Source organism: Mus caroli, chromosome 1, assembly GCF_900094665.2.
Source record: "Mus caroli chromosome 1, CAROLI_EIJ_v1.1, whole genome shotgun sequence".
Taxonomy (NCBI): domain Eukaryota; kingdom Metazoa; phylum Chordata; class Mammalia; order Rodentia; family Muridae; genus Mus; species Mus caroli.
The window spans coordinates 151,722,754-151,742,520 of NC_034570.1; the positions used below are offsets into that span (position 1 = coordinate 151,722,754).

The 19,767-nt window shown below is 40.4% G+C and overlaps 1 protein-coding gene across 1 annotated transcript in view; it reads right to left on the minus strand.

Moving 5' to 3' along the window:
• Klhl20 (kelch like family member 20) overlaps positions 1-15,192 on the minus strand; it is a 43,014-nt gene extending 27,822 nt beyond the window's left edge. Inside the window, exons 1-2 of the mRNA XM_021161449.2 lie at positions 15,082-15,192; positions 14,107-14,170 (exon numbers count right to left, since the gene is read on the minus strand). Of these exons, the coding sequence (XP_021017108.1) occupies positions 14,107-14,114 (8 nt within the window). The 5' untranslated portion in view covers positions 14,115-14,170; positions 15,082-15,192. The remainder of the gene's footprint in view (positions 1-14,106; positions 14,171-15,081) is intronic.
• Positions 15,193-19,767: the final 4,575 nt, after the last annotated feature.

The window sequence follows — 19,767 nt, forward strand, 5'->3', positions numbered from 1 at the left end:
AAACTGAGCTTAAGGCTAACTCAGTGACACAGTAGATCTGATTTCAAAACAAACAACCTGAACCAAGCAAGCAAAAACTCCAAACCAAAAACATTCAACAGCCATCAACAAAACAAACATAACCCCAGCAAGAAGGGGAAAGGGAAGGAATAAACCCAGATAAAAATGTGGCCCAGACAAAAGCGCTTCAGTTAATAAACTATTATTGTAGTATTTGTTTTCTGGGGGTAAGGCAAATGCTCTACTATGAACTACATTTAAAACAAAGTACCTTTTGGAGGTGATGGACTTATGTATGTGGTGATGGCAACACGGTGTGGTGGCTGAAATCTCGACGCACCTAGGAGACAAGCCATCAGACCCATCTGTGAACGATTATCTAGACTAGGTTAACTAAGGTGGGAAGATCCCTCTTAAAGGTGGGCACTGTCAGTCCCTGGGCTGGAGTCCTAAAGAAAGCTGAGGGTCAGTGTTCCTCACTCTATGTCTGATTGAATGCAATGTGACCAGTGTTCTCAAGTTCTTTCCAGGACTCCCCTGACTTGGTGATAAACTTAACCTCAACTATGAGCCTGTCTTCCAAGGGATTTTATCATAAAGAAAGAAACTAATACAGTAGGTGTATCCATATGCCCAAACCCATCAAAATGTATACATTAAATATGTGGAGTGTTTGTATGTTATATATCAATAAATCTTTATTGAAGTAATTGTTTCATATCACCCATAGAGGTTTGGATGTGATAAATATTTAATTACTTTAAAGATTTGTTTTGCTACATAATAAGGGACATTACATTGGGGTTTCCCATAATTTAGTGAATTAGATCACTGCATTTCTTTTCTGACACTACATGCATTTAGCTGTTCTTTGGTATTCTAAAGGTATTATGCTTCTTAGGAAGGGGGCAGGGGACAGAGATGGCTCAGTAGTTACGAGCACGGATTGCTCTTCCAGAGGCTCTGAGTAATGTTCCCAGTGCTCACGCTATAAAGCTCACGACTCCCAGCAACTCCAGCTCCAGGAAAGTCAGACCGCTGGCTTCTGAGGGCACCCTCATTAGTACACACACCCACACACAAATACTTAATTTAAAAAGGTAGAGACAGGTAACGTGAGCATTCTGTTCACTGGGGTCAGCCCTATTTAAGTCTCTTCCAGACACCAATTATCTGTGACTATACTGAGATAGTCTATCATCTGGTCTGAGAAAGATAGTCTGCCTATCAATTTCCTTCCCACAAAGCTACGGTGCTGCTACAGTTATAGTTTAATAAAGCACAGAGGGTCACAAGAGTCCCCTGGAAGGAGAGGAAACAAACAGGACATTCTAGGGAGCAGAAACTGCAATCCATGACAAAGTCACACTGCTGAAAACATAGACCATGGTCCTTCCCTCTCCAATAGCAGCTTATTGTTAAAATTATGTTACTTTTAATCTCAATCTTAATATTTTTGGTTGGCCTCAGTCCATAGGTGATTCAATACAAGCTGTTCATAATTTCCAACGTCCGGTAGAAGCAACATTGTTTATGCCTGACAGCTTAAAATTTGATACTTAAAGCTGAGTAGTTAAAGGAGAATCTTGATGCACCAGAGTCGGGGCAATGTGGTGAGGAGGAGTTGGGGGTAGGCTACCCTCTTAGAGGGGAGATGGGGGGAGGGGGAGGACCTCTTCAAGGGGGGACAGGGAGAGGGCAGTATTTGGGATGTAAATAAATAAACAATTTAATAATTAAAAAAGGTAACAATGCAACATAGGAGTAGATTCAGAATTTAAAACCTGTTCTCCTGAAAACAAATCCAATTTTAATTTTAATTATATAGTACCCTAATACTCCAAGGCCAGACATGGTGTGCCTCCACATGGCTATATTCTAGGTTGAATCGAGTCAAGTGATTCTCAAGATCCCAGACAGTTTGCAATTTATAATATCTTATGGAGTCATGTTATTATAATATATCAACACTTTTCTATCTGTATATAGTATATGTCATTAATAATTTATATTATCTCTTCTTTTATCAATATCTAGAAAATGTGTTTTTTTTTATGTTTTCTGTTTCAGGTGGACTGAAACATCATATAGTCTCTGTGCCCTAATATCAAAAATATCTGGTTAATAAGCAGAGACTTTAAAATAGGTCCTTATGATTTTTTAAATTTCATTTTTACATGTTATAATATCTCCCTTTTGTTTCTAATTATACTAATTTGGGTCTTCTATTTGCTTCTTTTATTAATTTAGTTTATTAATTAAGATTGGTTTGTCAATCTTTCTAGAATATAAAATGATTCCTAATGATACTTTGCTATACCCATGGATTAGTCCCTAGTCCAATTATCATCAGAGAGGCTTCACACAGCACTTAATAGAAACAGATGCAGAGATCCATAGCCAAACATCAGCCAGAGCTTTAGCTCTGCAGAAACCTGTGGAAAAGGAGAAAGATTGCAGGAGCCATAAGGGCAAGGACACCACAAGAACATGCCCACAGAATCATCTCACTGACACATAGGTACCACGTGTGCGCCTAGTGCCTGCAGAGACCAGAAGGACTCAGAGCCCTGCTGGAACTGAAGAAAAAGAAAGTTCTGAGCTGCCATGTGGTTACCGAGAGCCAAACCCCGGACCTAAAGAAAAGCAGCCAGTGCTCGTAACCACTGAGTATCCCTAGTAGTTCTCAACTGTCTTGTGTGTAGGAGATGATGGAAGAATAAACAACATGGGTAACATTGGTACAAAGCAAGCTTCTAAAAGAAAAAACAAAATCAACGTTTAAGAAGGAAGACTAACTAGAAAATTCCCATATCACTGATATTAAGTGTTGAAATCAAAGTGTTACCGTTCCAATTTTAATTATGTAAAATTAAGATTAAATTAATTAAATAAAATAGTATTGTAGAACAATTAAGTATATTTTTATTTCATCTAGGCATAATGTGGATAAGCTAATTTTTGCATAACTACTTTGTTCTATTAAAAGTATAGCATTAAGTACGGTGTGGTAGTGCACATCTGTAATTGCAGCACCGGAGAGGATAAGGGTGGAGTCTGAGGTACATAGCAAGGTCCAATCAACAGAATATAGAACCCTTGCCACAGTCTTTCTATCTATCACAGCATTGTATGCATCGACACATACACTTTGTGTTCTGAGTACTGCATTAACAGCACTTTTTTCTACAGTCTAAGTAAATGCTTTTCAAATTTAGAAAGTAATGCTTATGTTTGTTTTAATTTTTGAATTTAATTTTTTACTGTGTAGCCCAGACTGACCTCCACCTTATAATCCTCTTGCTTTAGCCTTTTATTACTGAGATCAAAGGCGTGGACCAAACTCCTGAATGAAGTCATTCTCCTAAGTCCTAGTCCCGAAATCTCTACTCTGGATAATCATCTTTGGGGGAATTAATCTAACATAATAGTTTCATCACCTACAAACAAATGTCTAAAGGACTCCTACTTCCTACCTGGGTAATGTCTCACTATCACTAAAACCAAATTCCTTGATTCTCCTTCTCTCCAGATTAACAGAGAACATTTTCATTCTTCCAGTTGCTCCATCCAAAACTCCTAGAGTCTCTTCCTATCACCCTCAAACCCAACCATCAGCAAACCCCACAGTTTCCGTCCTTCTTACTGGCCCAGCTTTCATGACAAGGCTGGCTATCCCCAACCTTTTCTCAACTAGATTATTACAGCATCTTCATGAATGATGGTCTTGATTCTCCTTCTGCAGATTTATGTTCCCTTCACCAAACAGCAATCAAAGGTTGCTTTGGGAAGGTAAATCCCAGATTTAGAGCCACCTCTGTACTCAAAATCCTTTTTAAAGATGCTCAACAGAGAGGAGACAAAGCTTAGCAAGCTTGCTGGAACCTCTCCCCACTGAGATTTTGACCCTGTCTCCTAATTTCCCCTTGGTATCCAGCCACAGAATTTCTTGCTGGTTTGGGGACAAGTCAAGGCTTCTTTTGCTTTAGACCTTTATTCATTCTTCCTGAAAATTCTTTCCCCCAAAATATGTAGTGCTCATTCCCTCATTCCTCTCATACATTTGCTTACCAGCTTATCAGACCATCCTATATGAAAATTTCATATTTTTATTTCTCAGAACCGTTCACCTTGCTTAATGTTTCTTCATAACTACATAATATATTGGCCCAGTCCTGCAATGAAAATAAAAGCTCTTAGCGAGCAAGTGCTTCTGCCTCGTCTGCACTCGGCTACACCCCATCACACGGATCACGGGTCCACTAAGGAGCTGTTAAGAAATGAACGTTTCTTGTCAAAATAAAGCATATCCTCCAAACATTCTCATCCAGCGCTCACACAAGAGCCAGGCTTGTAATTAGGTAAATACTAGTAAAAACTACATTCTTCACTCACTAGGGTGGAAAAATTACCGAACCTGTCTTGTCTTAGTTAACTGGTTTCTGTTGCTGTGATGAAACACCATAACCTAAGTGACTTGGGAAGGAAAAGGTTTAATTGGCTTACACTTCCACATTGTACTCCATCATTGAAGGAAGCCAGGACAGGGACTCAAACAGGGCAAGAACTTGGAGATAGGAGCTGATGCAGAGGCCATGGAAGGGTACTGAATGGGGACAAGTGTGCTCACTTCATAAAGACTGATGATGTTGAAATCTGTCTGTATTAGGTTCTCTGATTCCAAATACAGAGCATTATTGTCACAGGCTGTCTTGGACAACGGGGCCAAATACTTTAAATAGAAGTTATTTTGGAAATCTGTTCTGGGCCTATCTATTATCCTTAGGAGAAAAGAACCAAACATATAGCTACATGACTTTATTATCCTGTTCTTCTAGAACAGGAGGCCATGAGAACAGGGGGTCACTGGTAGGCTGAGATATCACTTTTAAATATTCCGGAAAGTTGTATTTAATTCTACAAGTGTTTCGCTCTAGAAATTCGATTTAGTTTTATAGAGTAGATCTGATTCTCCTATTTCTACTATTTATTTTTGTAAATGTATTTAAAAATCTAATATCCTTCTTTATCTCATTTTCTCCAAAGGGTTTTATGAAAGAAAGCATTTTTTCCCTGTATATTTTATGTTTTCTTAGGTACCTGTGATGAGAAATTAGAAGAGACCTGGAAATAGATCATGTCGATACCTTGCTCATTTATGTTTATGGCTTCTTTGTCTGGTGGGATAAATGTTCTAAACATCTGAGCAGTAAGGTGGTCCACTGGAGAGTAATAAGGTATGGAATTAAAACACAGAAGAAATGGGTCTTAGGCAGATGGAAGAATTTCCTTTGGAGATTAATTTGCATATCACTTGTGGGCAGTCAAAAGGAGAGGTAACAGATCATGAGAGGAATGGATAAGGACTGAAATATTTGCTGTGTAGAATGATGAAGCAATGACAAAGGATTTACAGAACTATTGTTGGATAACAGTGTCAGCTAACTCACATTATATATCACGAACATAGTAGCACAGACTCTCTGTGGCTGGTTTTATTTGACAATACTCACTACCCTAGATCAGAGAATATAAATTCCTGGATTAATCTAGAGTTGGGAAAAACATCAGAGTTAAATATTCCCAAGACCCGAACAAAACACCCATGGGAGGAGTTACAGAGATAAAGTTTGGAGCTGAGACAAAAGGATGGACCATCTAGAGACTGCCATATCCAGGGATCCATCCCATAATCAGCCTCCAAACGCTGACACCATTGCATACACTAGCAAGATTTTGCTGAAAGGACCCAGATANAGCTGTCTCTTGTGAGACTATGCCGGGGCCTAGCAAACACATAAGTGGATGCTCACAGTCAGCTATTGGATGGATTACAGGGCCCCCAATGGAGGAGCTAGAGAAAGTACCCAAGGAGCTAAAGGGATCTGCAACCCTATTGTTGGAACAACATTATGAACTAACCAGTACCCCGGAGCTCTTGACTCTAGCTGCATATGTATCAAAAGATGGCCTAGTCGGCCATCACTGGAAAGAGAGGCCCATTGGACATGCAAACTTTATATGCCCCAGTACAGGGGAACGCCAGGGCCAAAAAGTGGGAGTNNGTGGGTAGGTGTGTGGGGGGGTAGGGTATGGGGGACTTTTGGGATAGCATTGGAAATGTAAATGAGGAAAATACCTAATAAAAATATTAAAAAAAATATTCCCAAGACCCACGACTATACTAACAACAGTATCAATTAAGTAATCATTTTCTGAAATAAATTACAATAAAAATGTTAGAAAACAATACCTTTTCACTCTAAAACATGTATAATGTTTTAAGTTTATAAGTGGAATGTTTTCTGAGATTCATATACCTCTCCTTCTATATTTTTGCCTAACAGTGTAAGGCTCTGGGTTCAATCCTCAATACTTCATTTTCTCTTTTTTGAATTTGGAAATCAACAACCTGTATTTTAAGATATGACACTCACTCACAGTTATAAATACACTTGAAAAACACATCTGGATAGAGATTTGAATAAACAAATTCTCAGAGCATAAATAAATAAATATCTCACAGTGCTGGTTTTGCACAACAGGACACCTTCTAAATAGATTTCCTATCTAATTCTAGGAAGCCTGGCTTCCTGTTTTAAAATGGGTTGTTTTTATTATGTTTAATTAGGCCCACTGGTATACTGTGGGTGTTATGTGCACATGGGTGCAGGTGCCTGCAGAGGCCATGCCATCAGATTCTCTTGGTGCTGGAGTTACAAGTGGCTGCGAGCTGCTTGATATGGGTATTGGGAACCAAACTTGGGTTTTCTACAGAGCAGTCCTCTCCACACAGAGCAGTATGTAACTGCTAAGCCACCTCTCCAGCCCCGGCCTGTTTTTAAAATTAGAACTAGGTTGTGAATTTTTTTAACTCCAAGACATCTTATCATTGCTTACTGGATAAAAGTAGCCATGCAAGCAAACTGCCCTCCCTGTAAGTCAGGAAAGAAAACAGCTCTAGAGGACCCTCAATACTTTGTCCTAATACTTCATTAGAAGAAACCTGGGTAACAGGATTCTCCAAATGAGAATAAGACTACGAAATGAAGCACAATATCCAACTTTCTTGTGTTCCAGAAAGGGAAGAAGATTTTCTGTGAGCAAGATATTGTACAGTGTGTGCATGCCACACTGGGACCAGTTTAATCAAGTAAATCTGTCTGCTCCTATTTTTAAGCATGCATTTCAGACTTGCTAGAGTAAACATGAACTGCAGGTATAGACCTATTTGTTTAGAATGTTTCCTTGTTTTCCCTTTAAGCCCCACTTAACCCCATGGTACCCAGTATTCCATCCTTGCTGCTGCTCCTCTCTATTCCCTCATGCAGACCCACAGCGTCAAGAACCTCTGCATATTGGTTGACTCATGATTTAGTACCTTCCCGCATAAATCTCTTTTCTCTTCATTTATCAGCCAGCTATCTCTACTTGGCTCCTTCTAAGACACAAACTCCTAACATGTCCAGGACCCTGTTCATTTATCTGTGTATTTTATCCCAGCAGGGCAGCACTCAACTGTCTAAGCTGAAACCTTTGGAGTTGGTGCGGGTGGATTCTCCCAACATAGATCTACCCCAGGTAATCTTTCAGATAAACTACCAGAACTCTTTCATGTTCGTTTCTTTACTATTATTTTCACCTTTTCCCTACCTAGCCACCATGTGTCTAAAAATCAGCCCAAAGTGGATCTGTAGGCTAGAAGTGGCTCAGTAATAAAATGAAGTGTGGATTTCAATAATTTTTGTTTGTCCTTCTTCCTTCACATACCGGATACTTAAGTTTAGGATGCACTTCCCTTGCATATAACCCAGAACTTAAGTCTTATTATCTCCCTCCCCACAAGCTTCTCCTTCTTCATTTCTCTCTCATTACAGTGCCCTTCATTACCCCCCGCCCAACCTCCATCCTCACCATTTGTACCCCACCCCTTTGCCTGGAATGCTGGGATTGAACCAAGGACCTCACATATGCAAGACACATGCTGTTCCTACTGAGCTGAGCTACATCTCCAGTTCTAACACCCTTCTTTTTAAAATTTAGAAATTCACTTGTGTGTGTGTGTGTGTGTGTGTGTGTGTGTGTGTGGTGTCACCGTGCATATGTGCAAGTCAGAGGATAAGTTTTGGGGGTTGGTTCTTGCCTTCTACCTATGGAAGGCTCTCTAGTTCCTGCCTTGCTGTATAAACTACCAGGATTCCCGTCTGCTTATCACCTCAGTAGGAGTCTGCAGTTAAAGGTGTGTGTCACAGCATCTAGCTTTTTAAGTGGGTTCTGAGGATGAAATCAAGACATCAGGTAGTACAGAGTAAGGACTTTTACCCACTGACCATCTTGCCTGTCCCCAATCCCTTCTTTAGGGTTCTTGGGGCAGCCAGATGGCTTAGCATGTGCCATCCAACCTGGCTCACTGGAAAAAGTTCTCTTGTGTAAGTGCAGAAACTTGAGTTTGATCCTGGGAACCCATGTGGAAGTGGAAGAAGTACATGCTATGCTTATACATTAGAGCAAAGACTACTTACATGGATGTTCACTACAGAACTTACTTAAAGGGTGCGTAGGAATGTGTATGAAATATATATAAAAGAGGTTTATATGTACTGGTCACCAAAAAGAAATAGAAACAAGGTCTTGCTGTATAGCCCAGGTTAGCCTCGAACTCAGAGTCTTCATGCTTTAGCTCCTGAGTGTAGGAATTACATGGAATGTGTCATCATAGTAGCTCACAAGTTGATTTGTAAAGCAGCAAAGAATTATAATAATGTGTGTGATATGTTGATTTAAACAAACAAACAACCTAAATTCTTCCTTTCAGAACTATTCAGAATCCAAGTGCATCTCTAGCAAGTGCCAGAAAGCAAGCTCTTTGAGTCTGTTTTGTAAGTCCTGTACATTGGCTCCTACAAAGATAATAAAGGCCAAACTATTTCATGATTATAGTCTTGATTTCCACCATTTTGTTTGTTTGCTCTGCAGCTAAAAGGGGAGGAAACTCAGGTTTTTGTTGTTTATTTGCTTGTTTTTTGAGGCAGCATCTCATTAGCACAAGCTTCAAATCTGCTATATAGTTGAGTCATTTTATAATCATGGGCCACCCAAACTGGTTTATTTAGAGCTTTGGATTAAACAGGGTTTACCTATCACCTATTACATGACAGGTAAGAATTCTGCCAACCGAGCCAATATTTCAGCCCCAATATTATATAATTATATATTATATTGTATTATATGTAACTATTATTTTCTAGTATATATATGTGTGTGTGTGTGTGTGTGTGTGTGTGTGAGAGAGAGAGAGAGAGAGAGAGAGAGAGGGAGAGAGAGAGAACATACTGTACATATGCTTGTACATGAATTGCAAGGCCTTAAAAATAATGCAGAAGAAACTGTGTATGCCTTTGGAAAAAACCACTGGGACCTGGGATCAATCCTGGGAGACTTAGTTTTCACAGCTTTTGTTGTTGTTTTGAGACAAGATCTTGTCTAGCTCAGGCTAGTCTGTTCTATAGCACAGGATGGACCTTGACTTTCTGACCCTTCTATCCCCACTTCTCACATGCTGAGATGACAGGCATGCAGTGCTATACCCAACTTTGAATATGCTTTGTATATTTTAAATGTAATGACATATACATATAAATACACACAGGCAAATACATAAAACTTTTGCTAATAAAATACCAGTTGATTTTATAAAACTGTTAATTATGCATTACAACAACTTAAATATTTATATCTATCATTTCTTTGTTCAGCCCCCTTATATCCCCCATCCTCTTGCTTTTCATAGTCAATATTCTATCTTCTATTTATCTGAAATCAGTTTTGTTTAGTTTCTACATTTGAGTATATGTACTTTTGTCTGTTTTTTAAACTTTTTATTCATTCTTTGTGCCTTTCACGTCATGTACACTTTTGGGTTTTTTGTTTTTTGTTTTTTTGTTTTTTTCGAGACAGGGTTTCTCCCTGGCTGTCCTGGAACTCACTCTGTAGACCAGGCTGGCCTCGAACTCAGAAATCCGCCTGCCTCTGCCTCCCAAGTGCTGGGATTAAAGGCGTGCGCCACCACGCCCGGCCACATCATGTACATTTTATTCATCTCCTGTTCCTTTGTATCTGTCTCTGCCTCTGCAAACTACCCTCCCCCAAACAAAGCTTCATGGAAGCTGCCGTGTGTCCCGCAGTACACCCTTCTGTCCACACATCTTTACTTGTAAATGTTCACTGCAATGAGTCATTGGTCTGCTTTGAAGCATTTGACTTCTGCTAAACCATCACTACTAAATCCTCAGTGTCAGGGAGCTCCTACAGCTTTGGATCTGCAGGACCAACCCTTTCACATGCTCAAGCAGTTCATAGATGAGGTAGACTTTGGGGTAAGCTAACTCAAAGCCTTGGATCTGGGCCTGGGTGATCGCTGAGTTGGTCAGCCCACCAGCTCTCCTGCACCTGTGCCACCAGGGCCAGATCTCCAGCACTGTCCTAGCTCACCCAATGCTGCAGCTGGTGAGGAGCAGGGTCAGCTCTCCTGCTCTCACGCCCTCAGGGCTGGCTCTCCTGAGTCTCCCCCCGACCCCCACCAGGCCCAGCTCTACTGTGCTGCCCAGTCAAGGTGCAAGGCCCAGTCTCCTGAGGTGCTGCAGCAGACAAGGGGCAGGGTCAGCTCTCTTGCTTTCACACCTTCAGGACTGGCTCCCCCTTGTCTAGGCCATGACTTGTAGGGCCTGCTCCCCCAAGTGCTGCAGTCAGTGCAGAGCGAGCTCTCCTGCTCTCATGACCTGAGGTCCAGCTCTCCCTACCCCAGCAGGGGATGAGGGGCAGGGGGGCAGAGAGCATCATACCTGTTCCCATGCCATTTACCTCATGAGTGGTGGAGCTGGGTCTCCCTTGATCATAACCTCAGGGCTGGCTCACCTGCCCCAGAGTCAGTCTGTGTCCATTCTCTACCACACACACCACTACCACTAGGGCCAACTCTACTATGCTGCCCAGATGAGGTGCAGAACTTGCTGTCCTGAGTGGAACAGCCAGTGAGGGGCAGGGCCCAGCTTTGTCTTTTTATATATCTGGCTTATTTTACTTAACATAATACTTAACATACTTTGATCTAGGTTGCTGTAACTTATCTAGGTCGCTGCATATTCTTTTTTTTTAATGACTACATATTGGTGTGTGTGTGTGCTCTTCTACTTCCTCTATTCAATGGATACTTCAGGTGATTATATATCATGTCTGTGTGCTGCAATAAACACAGTAGGACAGGAATCTCTCTGATACAATGATGTCATGTCCTTTGGATGGACACACGCACGCGCGCACGTACACACACACACACATACACACACATCTAAATGGGATAGCTGGCCAAGTGATAGACTTTGTTTTGTTTTTAGGGACTTGCATAGTATTTTCCATAATGGGTAAACAAACAAACAACCCTTGTATTAAAAGATGACTGGGTTAATTACTTTAATTTGATCATTACACATTATACACATATATCAAATTATCACGCCTTATTGCATAAATACATACAATTAAAAATAATGTTAAGGAGTTGGAGAGATGGCTCAACAGCTAAGAACACTGGCTACTCTTCTGAAGGTCCTGGGTTTAATCCCAGACCCACACGGCAGCTCACATTGTCTGAAACTCCAGTTCCAAGGCATACATCACCCTCATACAGACAAAAATGCAGATAAAACACCAATGCACATAATAATAATAATAATATCATTTCAAAAAAGAAAACAAGTGAATCTCTCTTTTAACAAGCATTAATATTACGAAAGAATACCTTTAATGAGAGCTTTCAATCTTTTCTTGTCCATAGAGTCTGTCCCCCAGCCAGAGGAAAGAGCCCGCAGGAGCTGCTCATTCAGACAATTATTCAGTAGTCATTAGGTGCCGTGAGGTTATGGTGTGGGGCATTCGGTTCTATGGGTGAACTTACAATCTGTGAGCGAGAATGAGCACGCAGCCAAAAAATCACAATACAGACTTGCTTTCACTCCAAGTCTCTTTAAAGGCAGCACTGCCGTGGAAAGGTTACTTCCTGAGTCTTAGCAGCAGAAGGAATGGATCGGGGAAACGTGACCATAGCCTAATGTAGGCAGCATTCAGTCAAAGTAGGACCAAAGAATAATGGGTAGGCTGACCACTGGCCAAGTCTGATAATAAAAAACTGTAACTCAACAACTGATGGCACTAGAATTATCAACATCATTTTAAAAAGCTGACAGCATTATGTAATAAAGAAAAGGAGCTCCTGGCATTGAGTGAGTCTGTGTATATTTTATATAGAAATTTCTAATACACTAAAAACATTGCCACAGTCTGGTTTTCCTTCATAAAATCCCAGTACCGAGAAGGGGAATTGGGCACAAAGTCTCTCTCCAACCAAAAAGCTATTTGCAACTGATAACTGCTGAGAGAAGAAAATTCAGGTTTCACTAAGTATATCAACCACAGTCCAGGCTAGGCCCAATGCTCAGGAGGGGCTAGCTAACATAAAACATACTCCATGGTGGTGGTGGTGGTGTGCACACACACACACACACACACACACACACACACACACACACACATACTCATGCGGTTAAGAGGGAAAACAACAGGAACTTGCATGGGTAGGGAGTAGGGAGGACTTGGAAGGAGCTGGGGGAAGGGAAAGAATATGGTCAAACTACATTATACGAAACTTTTTTTAAAATAAAATTTAATTTAAAAATATTAAGTTATTATTTTAGCAATTACATAAGATTTATTTACATTTATGGCAACTGAGGATCAGACAAAAAACAGTGGTTTTTATAATCATGCTAGAAAAAGAAGTGGTGAAGCACTTAATATATGTGTGGCTAGTTTGTATGTTATAATCTAATATTTTCTTACTATAGGGTAAGACGTAAGATAACAGAATGTGTCACCTCTATGTTGCCCTTCATTTGGACATCTTAAAGCATTCATGAGCACTTCCTAATGCTGTATCATGGACACACACAGCAGCAAAGTGAACAGGACAAGAGAAAGCACAACAGTTCAAAGCCACTTGATGTATCAATAACAAATCTGAAAAGGACATAGATTCTCACTCTTTACTTGAACTTCATCTTGAGATCTTGCTGCCGCTGCCTATAAGGTGCTGGGATTTACAGGTTTGCATGGCCACGCCAAGCCTTTCTCCTAGTCCTAAATCCTGTCCTTATGATGGGACGCCTCTTTTCTATGAGGGTCTCTGTGTTATCTTTGATGTTAAGTGACATGTGACAAAATAAGTTTGTAACCATAATACAAGTCTAAACAATGAATAAATAGAACCGACTTGTCTCAATAAAGATTCTAGTACAATTTCTTAGACAGATTGAGAAAAGGCATTAGTAAATTCTGGAGGAAGGCAGACTGGCACTACATACTTTTCTATTTTTCTACATCCATTTTAGTCTTTAAGCTTTACTGTAATGCAGCTATTTTAGTAAGCATATTGATGAACTCCAGTAAAATAATCAAACCATAACTGGGAATGCAGTACAGCATCTTACAAATACAACTTTTCCTTGGCAACAGAATCCTCTATATTGTACAGGGTATTATATTTATAGTAAGCTCACAAAGTTTCACACTTAATGGTTATGGGTAACAAAAAACTACTATGCAGAAAGGCAGATTTAAATATTAAGAACCAGAAAATCCAAACTCTTTAGAAATCTAACGCCTACATTCCAATATAAAGCTGTAGGGTATGGTGGTGCACACTTTTTAATTCAGCACTTGAGAGATACTGGCAGGTGGATCTCGGATTTTGAGGACACTATGGTCTACACAGCACGTTCCAAGACAGCTAGGACTGCATAACAGTTCTTGTTTCAAAGCAAACAAACGAGCAAAGAAACCCAAAAATCCCTAAACAATACAAAACAACACAACCAAATAAACGAAGTTGCTATTTTCTGACATTACTAGTTTCGATTTCCTTGAAACAAGAACGATTAATTCCAAGCAGGATTTGTTAAGGTTTGTGAATAAATAATTGTAAACGACGCACTGTTAGTAGAAGCTTAATTTCAATCACTGAAATCAATGTTTCATATTCTTAAAAAGGCTTACCTGCGCATTGGCTTTCCTTCCCTGCACCATGAAAAGTATCCTTCACCGTGTTCTAAAGCCGTACCTTCAACAAGAGAGAAGTAGTAGCTTACTAAAAACTGTTCGAGTTCTCCAGCAACTTGTATAATCACTTCACTCATTTCGTCTGTAATCAGGAATCTTACATCCTAATGTAATCTTTGCATAGATGCGCAATCATAATGTAACGCCTTTAAGATGACTATCACTAACTAAAGATGCTAGGGTGACAGATTATATGTGAATGTAAGGGTGACTGGGAAAGCAGTCAGGATCAAAATAGTCATGATCGCTAGTTGGTGTTTTCTGCTCAAGAGGCACTTGGGGAGTTTTTTGATTTTTTAACTTCACCATCAAGTATATTTGCAGAGTAATCACTTGATACCAGCAGCAGTACTAATTTAGTGACTCGGATAGGAAAAGTATTGTTTTAGTACTGGATCTGAAGGTTGTTAACTTATTCTGAAGTGACAAGCAGGCCGGAGGCGGTTGCCTTTAAAAACAACTCCACTTCCGACCAGCCCAGCCCGGGCAGCTTGAACAAGGGCAGGGAAAGTAGTTCTAGACTACAACTCTCCCAAGCTCTCGTCTTAGTCGCCGAAATACTGTTCACCGCCAGGATCTTGCTGGCTTCCAGAGAGAAAATGGGAGGCAGAGTGCTCGCTCCCTTAGAATTCCAAGTGAAGCTGTCCAGGATGCGGAGTCCTAGCGTCCCCAGCAAGCATTGCACAGGCTTGCCCTGGCTTCAAGATACCTCAGGCAGCCAGCAACAGCGCAGCCTGGAGCCCTGAAAGGCCCGACCGAGGAACCCTACCGTCCCTTAGAGGCACGACTGACAGGCAGCCTAGAAAGCACTGCCCTGACCCCGCCGGGCAGTTCGGCAAGTTGAGCTCATAGATCTGCAAAGCGAGACCTGGGGCTCTGCTCTCCATCCCGTGCTCTAGAGCTCTGACTTACTGGCTTTGACACTTTTCTCTCTGCGGCACCCTCTCTGCCTTCTCCGCCCTCTCTGCCTCCACCTCTGGAGCCGCTAGCGCAGGCAGGATGCGGCTCCCGCAGCGATTTCCTTTCCCTACACCCGCCCCGATCCAGAAACAGGAAGCGGTCCGATGGCTAAATCCTTCCCACGGAACTGCACGTGTACGGGCAAGTGGTTCCGTCATGGCTCCGGAAGTAGCTGTGCCTTTCGCTGAGCGTTTCCCAAGACTGGTACCATTAGTCGATCTGACTTTTACAATATACTTAGAGCAACCAAATAAAATATGTATGAGGTGAGGGTTTCATTTTTGAGTATATAAGTAAAAGTCTGTTGCTGATGTATTGAAAACTATACAAGGCTATTATTAACCAAAATTTCTTTAGCTGAACTTTATTTGATATCTATAGACTGTGCAGTTGTTTTTGATAGGAAATATACCTCATATTAATAAACTTGTAGTGGGGATGATTGGTCTTTAAATTCAATTTCTAATTCTAGTTCTATGATACACTTTGTCAATTGGCCAAGTTTTTTCTTCATATGTACCAGTGATATACAAGTAAATAATATATGTAAATATATTAAAAATATATGTAAATAATATATGGATACCCCATTTATTATCAAATACTTAGCATATAACATTGTGTATTAGTTTATCAGTTCTAATATCTCTCCTATTGAAGGATTTATTACCATTTTTCCAAATGATGGTACCATTATGTTTCAGATAGTGCCATTCCAGTTGGTACCAAAGCGTTATGTAACTTACAAAAGGGTAAGGGTATCTTCGGAGCATAGCCTGTAAGAGTTAGAGCCACAACTTGATGCTGTGTACAATGGTTCTAGATTCTGGCCGCAATTATATTGTGTCTTCCTCCAGAAAGGTTCAAGGATTCTCGTTGGTCCATATTATTGGTACTTTCAACTTTAATTTTTGCCAATCTGATGGGTATAAAATAGTTTAGATGTACGTTTTTCTGATCCATTGGAATGGCATCTTATATGTGCACCTCTCAGGTTTCTTTTGTGTAGATTGTCTAAAAGTCATCTGCAAAGTGACTCAGATTCTTCCAAAATATGAGTCACGATTTTAATTCTTTATAGCTATACAGTTCAATAACAAGGGAGTTATAAAAACATTAAGGAATGCTAGTAACTAAAATGGCTTTTAAGCCTATAGCCAGGGTGAAAGTAATATTTCCTATTCTTAACCCATTTATTCTTTCTTAACCTACTACCCACTGTAAGCTGGCTTGTGCTTCAACTGCTCTATTTCTTTTTAAAGGGGAGGAATTCAATGTGAATTAGCTCTTCATATTTATGCCAAGACTTAACAAAGTATACATTAAAATAAACATATGAAAAACCTGGCATTTCCAATTATTATAGAACTCCTACAATCCCATAGGCGTCCTCTTAGGGATCCTAAATTTCTAGTTGAAAATATACTTAGAACTGGTTTTATAATGTGTGAGTCTGGGGCAATAAACGATACTCGAGGGGCCAATGAGCTTAACTTTTAGACATTTAATGAGAAATAGTGTCCTGTTTGTCATGTATAAAGGACATAGAATCCAAGGCTTAGTTGTAAACAAGACCCATGAGACTCTTGGTTTTGTCAAATCTTCATTTCTGAGGAAATAGACATTATAAAATTAAAACACAAATTATGTGGTTGCTTAATTACAATATCAGTATATCTGAAAGTGATGTACAGGATTTGCATTAAGAAAATATGTAGCAGGGAATCCATATCTGGTCTCAGTGATCGGGGAAAATATGGTTGGCAGCACTTAAGATATTCCTTGGTGTTCTTTGTCCCTGGTAATTGGTACCTTATGCATGTAGCCATCTCCTTTTTTGCCATTGTGATTATTATAATGTTTTAAAAGGATGGGGTGTGGTTCTTCAACATGATGTTGTTTGGACGTTCCAGTCACCAGATTGAGATCAACAAACTTCTTTCCTTTATAAAGTATATAGTCGTAGCTATTTTGTTATCACAACACATAGATTTCTATGATGGAGAAACAGAAGATCTTTGTCCTGGTGCTAACTTCATGATCTCAAGCAAATGCTTTATTTTAACTTCAGTTTTCTTTCTTTCTCTTTCTTTCTTTCTTTCTTTCTTTCTTTCTTTCTTTCTTTCTTTCTTTCTTTCTTTCTTTCTTTCTTTCTTTTTTTTTCGAGACAGGGTTTCTCTGTGTAGCCCTGGCTGTCCTGGAACTCACTTTGTAGACCAGACTAGCCTCGAACTCAGAAATCCACCTGCCTCTGCCTCCTGAGTGCTGGGATTAAAGGTGTGTGCCACCACTCCCGGCCTAACTTCAGTTTTCTTACCTATATGTTGATATTTCACTCCTTGCAACTTTCTGAGTCAAGAATTATTTGTAGAGGTGGGGGAAGATAACTCAGTTTTTAAAATGTTCATCTTGTATGTGTGGAGCCCTGGTTTCAATCCCCAGCAAACTCCTGTCGGAAGTTCTGAGGTTGTGTTGTGTAACAGAACTTTCCCTGGGAAGATGTAACACACATTATCTAATTACCCTAGATAGGGAACTCGTAACAGACCATAGTATGGGTACCACCCAAAGTCTAACGTGGTGAACCAATGAATTTTATTGGGATTACTTTCAGGAATTTTATTGGGATTACTTTCAGGAATATGGGTAAGGGGTTACTCACAGGAGCAGAAATGACAGCTGCACCACCAAAATCTACACCATTGTGTAGTACATGAGTGACAGCTCACAAATTTGGGAACCTAGAACACACTGCACAACCTGTTTGGAGAGTATCCTTTCCTAGATGCCTCAGTTAATCTGAACCTTTTCCAGGCAGCTGGTCTGGTTTGGAGCACTTCTTTGAAGATTTTCTCTCCTGAGAGTCTTCTTTGCAACTTAGCTTGTCTAAGTCTCCTTGGCAGCTGGACTCATCTAAGGGTCTTCATTGCAGTTCTGTGTTCAGTCTGAGCTTTTTTTCCCTTCCTCTGGCAGTGAGGGCCCTAGTGAATCTAGCCAGTTTCAGGGACTTCCTTAAGCTATTTTGAGTTGTTTGCCTTCCTGCTCAAGGAGCTTCTTTACAGGATAGGATGTTTCAGACCTGGAGGAAACTGTTACACAACAGGTTGTAATGAAACTTTAGAGGCCTCAAATTGACATACTAAGGGTTGGGTCATTATACCCTACAACATTAAATGTGTTTGAAATATATATAATGAAAGTGCACAAGCCAGGCAGTGGTGGTACATGCCTTTAATCCCAGCACTTGGGAGGCAGAGGCAGGCAGATTTCTGAGTTGGAGGCCAGCCTGGTCTACAGAGTGAGTACCAGGACAGCCAGGGCTATACAGAGAAACCCTGTCTTGAAAACCAAAAAAGAGGAAAAAAGAAAAAGAAAAATAAAGTGCACAAATAGAATAAAAAAGATGGTTGCATTTCTTGAGTAGAGAAACACCTCCTTGACCATAACTGATTTTTTAAAGGGCTTGGAGAGTAGGGAGATGGATCAGTGGGTAAAGTGTTCATGGTACAAGCATGAAGATTTCAGTTACTGGAATGGATACTTATTCTAGATATGAATTTACCTTTTCTGGATGTAATGCTGCTGCCAAAGCTCCCAACCATGACCATGCAGAGTGCTTTATCCATCCTCATAATGTTCCACCTAGAATTACTTCTTACCAAGGACTTCACTTTACAAAGAAGTGTACCAGTGAACTCGTTTAATTCACTGTTGTTACCTTGTACTCCACAACCCTGAAGCAACTGGCATGACAGGATGATGGAATGGCCTTTGAAAACCACACTTATGTTGTGATTTTTAAGGGAAGTTAGACTTTTGTCTGCTTTTTTTTTTTTTTAATTTGGCCTATTCTAAGCCAAGGGACCAGTGTATAGTATTGTCCTGGTAACTGTCAGCCTTTCTTATGCTGTCTATTGGAATGCTGGGTGTGAACAAAGCAGGTTGTTCCCAGGTTCTCTAGGAAAGCTGAAAGCCAGGGCAGCATATTATTTTGTCTTTAATTAGCTAAACACCTAAGTCCTTCATGCCATGGGTCTCTGAGAACTCCAGATAGAACTCCACAATGAAGATCCGATGAACCCTCAAAGCAAAATCTCAAACAAGAATCTATCAGGTGTGCACAGATCTCCTGAGTGATGGTCTCTTGGTTGCTAGCATCAGGTTGACTAAGAAAATTTCCTTCAGTTGAATTTGTAGATAGTACACTTATTTTACCAGTGTGGTGGTTTGAATATGCTTGGCCTAGGGAATGGCACTATTAGGAGGTGTGTGGCCTTGTTAGAGGAAGTGTGTCACTGTGGGGATGAGCTTTGAGACCCTCCTTCTAGCTGCCTGGGGGACAGTCTTTTCCTGTTGGCCTTCAGAGCAAGATGTAGAACTCTCACCTCCTCCAGCACCATGCCTGCCTGGATGCTGCCATGCTTCCTGCCATGATGATAGTGGACTGAACCTCAGAACTTGCAAGCTATCCCCAATTAAATACTGTCCTTTATAAGAATTGCCTTATTGCCTCAGGTGACAGCAGATGCTGGCGAGGATGTGGAGAAAGAGGAACACTCCTCCATTGTTGGTGGGATTGCAAGCTTGTACAACCACTCTGGAAGTCAGTCTGGCGGTTCCTTAGAAAATTGGACATAG